This window comes from Lissotriton vulgaris, chromosome 1_1, assembly GCF_964263255.1.
Source record: "Lissotriton vulgaris chromosome 1_1, aLisVul1.2, whole genome shotgun sequence".
NCBI lineage: Eukaryota > Metazoa > Chordata > Amphibia > Caudata > Salamandridae > Lissotriton > Lissotriton vulgaris.
The window spans coordinates 1,764,175,141-1,764,189,528 of NC_141685.1; the positions used below are offsets into that span (position 1 = coordinate 1,764,175,141).

The 14,388-nt window shown below is 45.3% G+C and overlaps 1 protein-coding gene across 2 annotated transcripts in view; it reads right to left on the minus strand.

Moving 5' to 3' along the window:
* The window catches only part of LOC147751179 (uncharacterized protein C3orf20 homolog), a 452,887-nt gene that overhangs the window by 214,107 nt on the left and 224,392 nt on the right, over positions 1-14,388 (minus strand). For both annotated transcript variants that reach the window (XM_086919068.1, XM_086919069.1), the window contains one exon: positions 9,424-9,555. In XM_086919068.1, coding sequence (XP_086775194.1) covers positions 9,424-9,555 — 132 coding nt within the window. The remainder of the gene's footprint in view (positions 1-9,423; positions 9,556-14,388) is intronic.

The following is a 14,388-nucleotide window of genomic DNA, read 5'->3' on the forward strand; positions in this document are numbered from 1 at the left end:
GAGGGAAGGAATTAAAGGAGGTCAAAACATTTTTATTTACAAATAACTTTGGCACGCGCTGATGGATCTGTGCAAAATAGGGCAGCGTGGGCATTGTGCGCTTACCCTTGGCTTTCTCAATTTCATGCAGGCTCATCAATGGGGGGGGAGGCCTTGAGGGGGGAGGGTGGAAGTAGTGTTCATCTGCTAAAATGTTTAGCACTTTTTGATGAATCCACACAAACTTTTGCAGATATTTAGTAGGTTTAATTTACTATTCTGTCACGTTTTGAACAGATCCATTGGGGCAAAGGAATTGGGATGGCAATTACAGTTTCATTCACTAATAACTTTGGTACTGCAAAAGAAATCTGTATGAAATTTGGCAGTGAGAAAATCAAGCCCAGTAAGCTTTGTGCAAGGCCAGGTAGGTCCTGCAGCCAACCCTCGCAGCACACAGTGAAAGATGGTTGGGCAAAGGGCCTCGTCAAAAGCTGTATACAGCGCAAAATGAGTACGTCTGGCATGCGCATTGCAGGTTGCCGACCATAGTTGTTTGGGTATTGGGCCTGGACCTGCAGCCAAGCCCCACAAAACACAACCAAAAGCTGTGTGGAGTGAAGGTTTGGCGGAAAAGATGGCCTGGGAACAGGGTTGGGCCACAGGCCCGGTTCCACATGGGCAAAGGCTATGCAAATCGAGGTTTGAAAAATCAAGTCAATTAAAAAGAATGATTAAAATCACAGTGAGTTTTGGTTGTGGTTAGTGGCAGCTGCCACGGAATTGTACAGGTGGGGCATGGGCAGGGGTAGAAAAAAAAGAAAATTTTACTTACCTGGCTGCCGCCTCTCAAACGTCCTCTACTGTTCTTCTGTTGACGCACGCAAGCTCCAAACCTCCCCTAAGCCAATCACGACGCTGCTGTCACCAGCATGACAGCAGCGCCGGGATTGGTCTGAGAGCCCTGGTTCAGCACTCAGACAGGGAGTGGGGGGCCTGTACATGTCCTCCACCCAGGTTGTGCAATACAGCCGGGTGGAGAACATGCTAAGTGCACATGACTGTTTGGCTGGCCCAAGACTGCCAGCCAAACCGTCATGCACACTTAAGTGGGACAACCACTCCTTCCCTGCTGGCTGTGATGATAGCCCAGCCCCACCCAGCCTCGCCCAGCCCTGTCCTTCCACTTAAAACTGTCTCAAAACGGAAAAATAAAAGTGATAATAACATTTTGTTAATATCATTTTCTTTTTTCTTTTTGCACTGCTGAAAAGAGCAGTGGGGCGGAGCTCCTCTGCCTTAGCGGAGGAGCCTCCCCTGGATGTGAAGTAAACTTGTCAGTCCACTGAAATTCACCTTATGTTTAGCAATGCACATAACATCACCCACCATGCTCAAAACACCGATATGGCAAACGTACAGAAACTAACAAACAAAAAGGATCAAGAGAACAACATGAAACTATGGCAGGTGGCGCGTCTTATTGTGTGTATTATGAACGTTGCGAACCATAACAGGGTAATTTCAGTGGTTTTGAGTACGAAATGTTCCACATCATAGAGAAGAGAGTTGGTAACACAACGATATTTCTAAGATATGTGTACTCACTATTACCGTTAAGCATAAAGCCTTCTATTTCAAGCTACGTAAGGTATCTCTGTCTTGTAGAGATTTACTACATTCTACAGCATCCCTCATCAATAGAAGTTAAAGGTCAAAGCTGTGGAGTCCTGTATCTTAGTTTTCTGCGATAGCCGATATTCCACTCCGTTCTTTATTCCTGCCCCTCACATCCCTGTATAAGTGGTCACAAGTGGAGGTGGTGAAAGGATGAAAAGTGTGTTACTCCAAATAGATTCAACAGTGGCGTAGCTAGCCCTATGGGCACCTGTCTTGGTTTCTGCGTTTGCCGCCCCGCGGCGGCAGCAGTGAAGAGTGGGGAGGTGGTGGTGCTGGCGAGTATTTTCTCAGTTTACCGCCCCCTCGCGGCAAACACATTGAGGAGTGGTGGAGGGGGAGGGCTGTTGCTGCCCGGAGATGGCAGGGGACCCCCCCCAACCTCCATAGCTACGCAACTGGGATTCATAGTACAAAGGTTAGTGCATCCTGCTAAGACCCTAGTTTTTAGGTCTCGCCTAGCGTATTGCGTAAGCAATCGCTATGCGAGAGATATAGAGAGCTGCTCCAGGAAAGCTTACCAAGGGGCTTTTCAATGCGGATTATCGACAGTGCATGTGCTCGTGCGCACGCTTGCCATTTGCTCCCCCGCCCCCCCCATCCGACTTGAAAGGAATGCCTCCACCGCCCCAGCCACAGCAATGCCAAGAGCTTGTTAGGTTTCATGTGCGCTGGAGCATTGGCGGCCGCTTTGATGTCGGGGCCACTCAGACCATCATAGCGGCCGCCAAATGCTCCCAATTTGCCATCCGAAGCCCCTTACTGCTTTGCTTGTTCTCGTCATTCATCTAGCTCAGCATCGCCATTTGGAAAGAGATTCTTGTCACAGCTTTGCCCATTGAGCAGCCGAGAGTGGGGAATGACCGTCACCTGCTGTGCAAATATGGGCGCATTGAGAATACAGCCTCGCACACTTCTTTACTCTCTTTCTGCAGCCTGTAACCAGCACTGTTTACACAGGGTATTAAAGAGCTCTGACGTCAACAGTGGCGTCTTCTGCACTACTCAAACCTTTACAAATAGATCTAATGTATGGCCACACATTCCGCTTTCCCTGCCTCGACTTTCCTGGGCGCTTCCTCTAGGAAGCTGTGTCTCCCACAGCTGACTCGGTAGCTAAAGACGGTAATCGCTCACATGTGTCCTGCGACTTTCCCAGAACGATGCCATGCGGCCTGCAGTCCTGTCCTGCAGCCACCTTCATGCTAGAGTGCTTTCAGGACCTCTCCGTATCATGCTTATTTGCCCCACTCACCCGCGAGTGACCTTTCGCTTTTTGTTTGTTGCCTACCTCAGCTCAGAAGTTTGTTTGCAGGCATTCTGCATTTATGTTGTAACAACAATGAATTGCTATTTTGCTTTTTAATTACCAATGAAAAAGCTTCCTAAAAATGCATTCCATGTACCATCATGAAATGCGTTCTTACAAAGCATTTTCATTTGTACTTAAAAAGCAAAACAGCTTGTTAAGCTGTCTCTGCAGACATAGGAGGAGGACGGGTACTTTATAAATAACCTTATTAGCGCATTGATGTATATAAGTTTCTCTATTTGACCACTATAAGAACTGTTTTTATTATTGACTATATTGACATACACTCGTGTTGTTGTTTGCATTGTTATGTATACCACAAAAGGAAAAAAGACTCTTATCCTTTGTTGTTACACATCAGAAAGCATTGCTGAAATTTTCTGTGCTTATATCTAATCTCACCAAACTTCGTGATGTGATTGTAAGTATTCATGATTTGCAAATGCTCAATAAAACCATAAAAAAAATTTAAAAAAAGCAAAACAGCAATTGTTCCTGTTAGTTTATGTTAAAAATCCAATTCCATAGGTGAACGTGTTGTGTCTGGAACGCACATTGAATTTAGCTTTAATAAGGTTATTTATAAAGTACCCGTCCTCCTCCTATATCTGCAGAGACAGCTTAACAATGCATTAAAGACAATTTGTGTCCAAAACGCACACTTTACATATAATCTAGTTAAAGCATCATTCAACGCTCTATCAAAACACAAAGCGTTCACCAGACTGGAGCATTTTTAAAATAAACTAACAGGAAGGATTGCTATTTGCTTTTTTAGTATAAATGAAAAAGCTTTGTAAAAATGCATTCCCATGTACTGACACTGTTGTTGCACTCCATGAGAGTGCATGTTCTGGCAGGCCGTCGCCCCTCCTCTGCTGTCCTTGTTGCACCCACCTCACACACCACTCCCACATCCAGCCAGCTATCGCCCGCCCGCTGCCCCCATCAGGACCCTTCAAATACCTGCAATTTCCGCAGGTGTAAAATGAATATTTGATTTTAAACCAACTCACACGGGCAACACGTCAAGTCAAGTCAAGTCAAGTCAAAGAATTTATATAGCGCACTACATACCCAGAGGGTCTCAAGGCGCTTAGGGAGGGGAGGAGGATTACTTGTCAAATATCCACGTTTTAAGTTGCTTTCTGAATGCTAGGTGATTCTGGGTAAGGCGAAGGCAAGTGGGGAGTGAGTTCCATGTTTTAGCTGCCAGGTATGAGAAGGATCTGCCTCCCATGGTGGTCTTGTTGATCCGAGGTACAGTGGCGAGGGCTTGGCTGGAAGAACGTAGTTGGCGGGAGGGGGTGTAGAAGGACAGTCGTGAGTTGAGGCATTCTGGTCCGATGTCGTAGAGTGATTTGTGTGCATGGGTTAGCAGTCGGAAAGTGATCCTCTTATTGACGGGTAGCCAGTGGAGGTCTTTCAGGTGACCAGAGATGTGTTCGTTACGCGGGATGTCTAATATGATCCTGGCTGAGGCGTTTTGGATTCGTTGGAGTTTCTTCTGGAGTTTAGCGGTAGTACCTGCGTAGAGGGTGTTTCCGTAGTCCAGTCGGCTCGTGACCAGAGCATGGGTGACTGTTTTTCTGGTTTCGGTGGGGATCCAGCGAAATGTTTTTTTGAGCATGCGGAGAATGTTGAAGCAGGATGAGGATACGGCGCTGACTTGTCTGTTCATTGAAAGTGAAGAATCCAGGATAACGCCTAGGTTCCGTGCGTGGTCTGTCGGGATGGGTGCTTTTCCAAGGGCTTCCGGCCACCAAGAGTCGTCCCATGCAGAGGGGGAAGTACCTAAGATGAGGACTTCTGTTTTATCTGAGTTCAGTTTCAGACGGCTGTGTTTCATCCATTCGGCAACTTCTTTCATTCCTTCGTGTAGGTTAGTTTTGGCGGTGCTGGGGTCATTGGTGAGAGAAAGGATCAGTTGAGTGTCATCCGCGTAAGAGATGATGTTGAGGTTGTGTTGGCGGGCGATGGCCGCGAGGGGGCTCATGTATACGTTGAAGAGGGTGGGACTGAGTGAGGATCCTTGTGGAACGCCACAGATGACTTCAGTGGCCTCGGACTTGAATGGTGGAAGGCGGACTCTCTGGGTTCTTCCGGTGAGGAACGAGGTGATCCATTCAAGTGCTTTTCCTTGTATTCCGATGTTTCTGAGGCGTTGTAAAAGGGTGCTGTGGCAGACTGTGTCGAAGGCTGCAGAGAGGTCGAGGAGGATGAGTGCGACTGTGTCTCCATTGTCCAGTAGAGTTCGAATGTCGTCTGTTGCTGCGATGAGGGCGGTCTCAGTGCTGTGTTTTGTTAGGAAGCCAGACTGTGAGGAGTCGAGGGATTTGTTGGCTTCGAGGAAGGCGGCGAGCTGGTTGTTGACAGCTTTCTCGATGACTTTGGCCGGGAAAGGAAGGAGCGAGATGGGGCGGTAATTTTTGAGTTCGGTGGGGTCCGCTGTGGGTTTTTTCAGAAGGGCGGTGAGTTCAGCGTGTTTCCAGCTTTCCGGGAAGGTGGCGGAGTTGAAGGAGCAGTTGATGACGTCTCGGAGGTGCGGTGCTATGGCGGAGTCTGCTTTGTTGAAGATGTGGTGAGGACATGGGTCTGTGGGGGATCCTGAGTGGATGGAGTTCATCAGGCGGATGGTGTCCTCAGTGGAGATTGGGTTCCAGTCGTTAAGGGTGTTCAAGGGGGGAGAATGTTCAGCATATGGTTGGGTGGGTTGGTCTCCGGGTTGGTTGTCGAAGCTGTTGTGGATGTCTGCAATTTTGTTGTGGAAGAATAAAGCCAGGGAGTCGCAGAGGGCTTGAGAGGGGGTGATGTCATTGGAGTTGTCCGAGGGATTGGTGAATTCCTTGACGATGTTGAAGAGTTCCTTGCTGTTGTGAGCGTTGTTGTCTAGTCGATCCTTGAATGCTGTTTTCTTGGCTTTTCGGATTAGTTGGTGGTGTGTGCGGGTGGCGTTTTTTAAGGCGTCCTTGGTGCAAGTGGTTGGGTCTTTTTTCCAGGCCTTTTCAAGGGAGCGGCAGATTTTCTTGGACTTCTTAAGGTCATCGTTGAACCAGGAGGCCTTCTTGCTGTCAGGTTTGCGTTGACGTTTTTTCAGTGGTGCTAGGATGTCGGCGGCGTTGGATAACCATAGGGTGAAGTTGGTGGCGGCTTGGTCTGAGTTAGAAGAGTGGGCTGGGGTGTTTAGAAGGAGCGATGAGGAGATCTGGTCGATGGTGATTTTGTTCCAGTTTCTTTGCAGAGTTGGTTGGGGGTGGTTGATGGGTTTCGGCTTGTTGTAGGTGAAGTGAACGCAGCTGTGGTCAGTCCAGAGGAGATCCGTAGTGTGGCTGAAGGAGACATGATTGCTGGAGGTGAAGATAGGGTCGAGTGTATGACCTTCGATGTGGGTGGGGGAAGTGACCAGTTGTTTAAGTCCGAGGTTGGCGAGGTTGACACAAAAGGTTCTACGGTGCTCACAGGATGTGCACAAAGCCGTGGGACGACAAGTCCCTCGGAAAGGAGGCCTGCGTCCTACCTCCCCCACCCTTCTGTCTTCCTGCAGCTGCCTCAAACATGTCTCACATTCCACTCTTCTTTCATAGCCCCAATATCCAATTAAGTAAATTAGTTATTGACACATGGTTAATTTTACAGCAACAGTGTGAGTTAATATGACAGCACTGTTGTCCATAAATTTCATCAAAAATTTAAAATACAGGAGTGTTTTGGGTGCAGCTATTAGCCAAGCCAAAGCTTTACTGACTGTAGTTCTTATAACCTTCATTTTCCACCAATAAGAGGGCAACATAATTTTCACTCATGCCTTTACTTCTTAAATACATGGTTTCTCCATTCTGCCCAGGCTAAGCTAAAGTCATCCTCTCATCTACCCAAAGCCATAATGTACAAGCTTGCATAGAAATCACAAATCTCTTTGTAGACATTCTGGTCAATGTGTCTGCACTGCATACTTGTGCTTCCATTTTCTTAGCTGTTGTTGTCTAGAGCTCTGTAGATATTTTCTTCGTCCTCTGGTATCGCCTATATGGTTTTCAGGCCTAGAATTAATCCCTGAATTGTTGCATTACCTCTAAATGAAACCCTCAGCATTTGTCCTAGATAACACACCCTTTGCAAGCACACACAATTCAAAGACCTCCCCTTGCACAGTAAGTTATTTCGGAGTTTGAAGTTTCGAACAGGCAGGGCTGCCATCTCGCTCTGCTCTCATTTACCAGCTAAAGATTACAGCAACTTTGCTAGGACCTATGGCAGGTAGATGGTGAAATTCAACTGCAGGGATGTCAGCCTGGGCTCTGCACAAACAACCCAGTGTTGGTGTCAACAACTCAAATTATAGATAGTGGAAACTTCGTTCTGAAAACCACATCGCCCCTCCCAACTATCCAAACCATCATCATTTGCATCACCTTTTTTAGGAGTGGGCTGATAAATAATTTGTGGTCATGCAATTGAAACTCAAAGATGTATATTCTTTATGGTTAGGAGGAGTTATTTGGGAAAACCAAACCGTCAGTGCACACTTTCACCACGTACAGACACCATCACTCATCAATACACTCTTTCACCACACACAAACAGCAGCAGCCATCAGTGCACGCTTTCACCGGACACAGACACCACCAGCTGTCAGTGGAGGCTTCCACTAGGCACACACCACCAGATGTCAGTGCACGCTTTCACCAGACACAGACACCACCAGCCGTCAGTGCACGCTTCCACCAGGCACACACCAACAGACATAGTACACACTTTCACCAGGCACACACACAACATCAGTGCACACTTTCACCAGGCACACACACACACCATCAGCCATCAGTGCACACTTTCACCAGGCATGCACAGACCACCAACAGTGACTGCACGCTTTCACCAGGCATACACGCACCACCAGCCGTCACTGCACAATTTCACCATTCACACACACACCACCAGACGTCAGTGCACACCTCTAACTATCGCCCTCACTCTATCTATCACCCTAACTCTATCTATCTATCTATCGCCCTCCCTCTATCTATCGCCCTCCCTATATCGCATCACCACAGCATCACTCAGCACCACCACAGCATCACTCAGGTGCACCACAACATCACTATGCTCTACCACAGCATCACTGAACGCCACAGCATCACTTGTCGCCACCACAACATCACTCAGCGCCACCACACCATGAATCTGTACAACCATTCAACAATAACAACTGGTTCAAATATGTTCTCTCAATGTTTCAAGCTTTATTACAAATGTCACAAAAAGATGTTAATATTTCACTTCTGTTCTTGTATTTTCATCACAATAAAATACACTGAACATAATCTTCACAAAAGTTATTTACAAATGTTTAAGCTATTGCTATTATAAATTATAATAACATTTAAGTATTAAATATTTTAAAAAAATAAAAGCCATTGTTATATGTAATATCAATACATCTAAGTCACGTAAATACAACACATATTGCATTACAAATGCTATAGGTGTCACATTTGCGAAAGTTAAAACTATTGGCATTGTAAATGACAAAACGTTTAATTTCGCTATTTTCAAAACCAACACATAAATAAAAAATGTGTCATTTACAATACCAATAGCTCAAACGTTCCTAATGCGAGACCTATTGCATTGCAAATGCTTGTTAAACTTATAGAGGCAATGTGGTATATGCGTATGGTTTTCAACAAACCTGGCCATTTATATTGCAGCACAGAATAACATATGCTTTTAACAATAAATGTCACAGATGCTTTTTTCCTAAAGTGAAATAAAAGTGATGAAACTTAATACCAGAAAACCAAAAGAAGGCACGTGAGAAAACCAAGTGAATAAAAAGAAGATATCATTGCTGTCACATTAGAAGGTATCCAAAGCTTTCCTATAAAGGTTTCATAAGACACACCTATGTAAATCTGCAGGACACCGGAAGAATGGTGTCTAGCATTCAATTAAATAAATAAAACGAATGACCCTGATGAAGGGACTCTTTTCTTAAAGCTTGAGGTGAAAATGGTTGCCAATTTTTCCTCGTCCTGCTACGTAACTCCAATATTGACATATTTGATACGAGACAAAAACTGTAGATTAGAATTCACATAGTTATTGTTGCAGTGGAAGATCTGGTGGAGAAGGCTGGGTGTATGGAGGCATTAAAGAGCAGGCATTTGGCCCAATCATTGTTACAAAGGCACCCGAAGAGAAAGCCACGAGACAAGGTATGAGCATCCTTTCCAACATGTTCAACACTTGAATATACACTACAAAGAAAGTACCACTTATATTGATATAAATAAGTACAGCAGTCACCTTCACTGCTGCTAATGTATATCCATATGCAGATTTCATGTTTGAGCTGTGACTGTGTTCAGATAACAGCACACTGGTCAACCCGTCTTTAAACTTTAACCGTATTTCGTTATTAGTTGTTCTTACGGATGGCATAATTCACCTACCAGTTCCTCTATCTTTGGTGGAGTAACACCCGAAAGTGGTGAGATGGACAACCGCACACTGTCCTGCTGCCATTTGAAGAACAGGCAGAGGGAAAACTGGCCAGTAATCCTTATAGTGATGTATTCATTTACCTGAAATAAAGGAAAGAAACATAAATACACCATCTTCCTTTATTGGGCTCCAAATTCAATCCATAATAAGACATAAGGCTTAAGAAGGATTTATAAAGGACAGGATTGTCATTCGTACATAAAGCATTACAAAAAAGTATCTTATTAAATAATAGGTAAATCTACTGAATGTAGCATCTCAAGCAGCAGAACTTCTCTGCGTTTTGCCCTCAATCTGTGTAGGTATGAATTGGTATTTCCAAAGCACTGATGCAGCTTGGAGAAACAGGGCACTGCACCAGTGTAGGTGGAGGAGGGAACGATTGATTCAACCTTTCAACCTCTCTCCATACAGAAAATTCTTTGGGGATCAACTTGGGCCAGATTTAGGGAGTTGCTAGAGCTTGTTTTGTGTGCAACAAGGTTGAACAGTGCAACGAAGAGAGTATTTGTTGTGAGCACTCAGTTCACTTCCTTGGGTGCAGGTGTCGGGCAATGCCTGAAGCCGGGTGAGTGACCTCAGATATGCTTGATGTGACCTCCCAGTAATACAGGCGAAAACTAATTCTAAACCTGCCAGTGGGAAACAGTGCCTCAGCAAGTTGAAGCAGTCTAACTGGAAGCAGCATTGTATGCTGGGTTTCTCCTGATTAAATCTTTTCTGGGCAGATGACCGATACAAAGGACTTGGTCACCATTGCTGTCCAGAGAGACTGTATGACTTTATATCTGCCTATTAAAATGAATAAGCAGAAGTCAGTGAAGATGAAGAAAATGATCTGGGCAAAGCGAGAATGAGAGAGAATGTAGTGCGATCTGAAGCCCGCAGATCTGCATGCTGTCTTCCTAAACCCGTTATTTTGGTTGCTGAGATACAATTAGGATGGAATGGCAGTGGCAGGTATCTTTGGCTGTGCTTGATCAATTGATTTTACCTGCACTAATTGGACCTGATTCACAAGAAAGAAGGAAAAGTACAGGCGGGAATTTGTCTGCATGTATTTTCCTCGTTTCTGAATTCACAAACATTGTCAGGAGTACGCCGGGAAATCTGTCCCAGGCACAGGTTTCCAGACATAATTCTGCAAAGATCCTGTGACATTCCCAGCAGGATGCTAGTCCCAGTGGGCGCACTTTTTGTGTGCACTTTTTGTTCTCTCTGCAGATAATATTATTTTCCAGGAAGAAAAGCCCTTCCTCTACATCCCGCAAATATTGGTTTATCCATTGCCCTTCAGGCTCTAGAAAGGGATTTGTGCAAGCCCTTAGCTGGAGTAAAACATCAACCCTTTCATTGGGGAAAGGGGAAGGGCAGAAGTTTATGAATGCCAACACTGTCATGTGTGTGAGCGTTCACAAACTTCCAAGGCTAACCACATATTGGAATACCAACTTTCCCACCCCTTGAGTGAGATTCATGGATACAGAGAACTCGGCACTCATAGAGACATATAACTGGGTTTACGTCGGCCAGGAAGGCTCTTGTGAATTCTTTACAGATGTATGTAAGGTACATTTGAATTTATCTAAGTAAGTAGGGCCCATAATTCTTTTATGACATTGTCCAACTTTGTCATTCATTAATGAACAAGTTACTTACCTGTGGTAATGCCTTACCTGGTAGAGACTCTATCTAGCCACAGATTTCTTACCTTAGAATATTACCCAGGCCTCGGAATGGATCCAGAAAATCTTGAGCAGTACCTCGGCATGCTTGTAGGTGGCACTAAACGGTTCCGTGTCTGCGTCTTCCGCGCTGGATGTGAAGTGCACAGTGCCTATATAGGTGCCATCCCACTTGCTGACCTCAGTTTCTATCCGACTGTTTCCACGCAAGAAGCACGTAGCCACGCCAAGGTGTTGCGACCAATGTGCGAAACAGGCCAGCCAGGATCTTTGTAGGAAGAGAATTCCATAACACCAAACGGGGAGGATCGGTAAGGAATCTGCGGCTAGGTAGAGTCTGTGCCAGAAAAGATGTTACTGAAGGTAAGTAACGTATTTATCTGATAGAGACTTCTAGCCAAAGATTCTTTACCTTAGAATAGATACTGAAGCAATCTCTCCCTGGAGATGGGTCTGCAAACTGTTTCAGACTTAAAAAGGCCAAGTGCCCATCAGTAAGAACCAGACTGTAAATGTAGTAGGGTTTAGTAAATGTGTTCAGAGATGCCAAAGTTGAAGCTAGACAGATATTCAGGACTGGGACTCCGCGAGCCAATGAAGTGGTTGCAGCTTTGGCTCTGGTAGAATGAACCTGCAAACTCTCAGAGGGATGTTTCTTGGTCAGTGCATAGCAGATCTTAATACGAAGTACAATCCATGGGGAGATGGTCTGTTGCTGCACTGGTTTTCCCTTTTTGGTGCCTGTGAAACCCACAAAAAGCTGATCATCTAACTGATTTTCTTTGGTGTAGTTGAGAATGAGAGAGCACTTTTTGGGTCAAGCCCATGACGTCTCTCTTCCTCCTTGGTGGGATGTGGCACAGGAAAGAAAGTCAACAGTGTGATACTTTGCCTGCCTGACATGGAAGGGTGCCACCACCTTTGGTAATAAAGACGCATGGTGCGGAATACCAATGTGTCTGGAAAGAAGCTCATATACGGAGGTTGGGCAAATAGAGCGTGTAATTTGAGGACCTTCCTGACCGATGTTATGGCCACCAAGAAAACCATCTTGAATGTCAGGAGTGGGAGTAACAACTGTGCGTTAGTTTGAAGGGAGAACACATCAGGTAGATCAAAACGAAATATAGGTCGAATTGGGACATAACAAATGGTTTGGGCGGGAACATATGTTGAAGACCTTTAAGGAAACGTGTAACAACCAGTGACGTGAACAGGGAGGGTTGATCCAGCAGCTGCAAGAAAATCGACATGACGTGCCTAGAGCAGGGCCTTGCCAGGATAATGATATAACAAACAACACACAACACTTCAGAAAAGGATGTGGATATTGGGTCAATATGTTTTTCAGTGCACCAAGCCACAAACTGGTCTCAATGACAGATGTAAACAGTCTTTGTCAATGCACGCCTGGCAGCCAGAATGACATCACATACTTCAGAGGGAGGCAGGTTTAAGTTCAGAACCCTGCTCTTTTCAAGTGTCAGGAGATCCTCCCAAAGAGGCAGCCTGATCGGAGGACAGCTGCTCATGTTTAGGCATTCTGGACTCTTGTTGCCCAGTCCTGAGCCATCAAAATGACTTGTTCCTGGTTGGTTCAGATCTTTTTCAGAACTCGAGGGAGGAGAGTTATTGACAGAAAGGCATGTAGGAGTCCCATATAGCAGGCTATTTGATGTGAGTTTGAGTGAGAGATGCTTTGGAAACTCCAAAACACAGTGGTGCTGACATTGGTATAAATGTTGGCCACTATCCCAATCTCGGTTCAGCAGCCACCACTGCAGATCTTGTGCAGTCTCTTCCAACCTCCAGATCTGATCTGTCAGATTTCCTTTGTGCTGTGCCCGCTGGGACTTCAGATCCCACTAGACAGCCCATATGTGCCACCTGGTATGATTCACTAGCAGGATGCAGGAGGCCATCAGATCCAGCAGCCTCAGAGCCAGTATCACTGAGATCCAGGACTGAGACTACAAAATCGGGCCATAGCCCGAATGTCCTGGGCTCTCCCTTTTGACAGAGAAGCATAGAATGGCACAGTGTCCAGCATGGCTCCAGTGAAAGAGAGCATATGAGAAGATTGTTTTGTGAATTAACCAGACCATGTAGAAATGAATTTTGTAGACAATGGAAGCCATTCTGGGTATTTCAGTGCAAGCTGAATGTGTTCTTAAGATTGAGTGTTCAGAATGTAAAAGGGAGTTCAATTTTGAACCACCTACTTTTTATGGATCCTCTAGCACTCAGTCGTAAAGATCGCTGCAGTAGTCCAGTTGAGACTTGATGATCATGTTAGTTAGTTATGTAGCACTGTGTATCTTTGGGAGAAAGGGGGTGAGACTTTGCACAGAACAGAGGAGAAATGTGCAGGTTTTGAAGATGTGATTAATTTGGTCACTGAAATAGACAATTTGGTGGAAAATGAGACCAAAATTATGGCAGCACAACATGGGTGTTCCCCCAAAAGTGGGACAATAGTAAAAAGGCATTTATGATGACAAATGGGATGTAATAACTTGGATTCTGTTACTGTCACTATTTACGACGAGCCAATTGTGCTTCATCCAGGAACAGAATAGACGTCTGGTGATAGCGATGGACTGGATTGCTGGAATCTCTTTTCTGCTTCATAGCCATCGCGGTGTTGTTGCTGCATATCTGAAATGAAGGTGAAATTCCTAGATGATCAACGTAAGCATGGATAATTAGACTGAGTATTTACTTTTTTAGAATGGCTGTTCAAGGCTTTCTCCAGTGGTTTCCCTAACGACTCTCAAGTGCTGCGGGAGATTGGAGGTACTGGAGGCCAAAGTCAGTCGGGAGGCCTTCTAGAAGGGCTTCCAAAAGGGAGTGACTGAAAATCCCATGACCCAAGCAGAAGCTGGATTAATTGTCATTTAGGAGGCTATGTAACTCAGGATGAGGTTAGAATCGATGTTATTGTTTTGCTGAAAGAAGGTAGGTTGAATATGGGTGAGACAATGGAATAATCTGCAGGAGGTGATGCCTGCTAGTGTTAAGATTGCAGCTTTATATTTTTTAAGAAATATCTAGTGCTTACTGACTGGCAATAGATACGGATAATTACTTAGAGCAGCGGTTCTTAACCTGTGGTCAGGGCCACCTGGGGCTCAGCAAAGCCTACTCAGGGGGTCCGCAACTAGCTATGTAGCAAATTCAATGATATTAACCACATCAGCGCGGTGCAGATTCCTGCGCTGTGCTGAA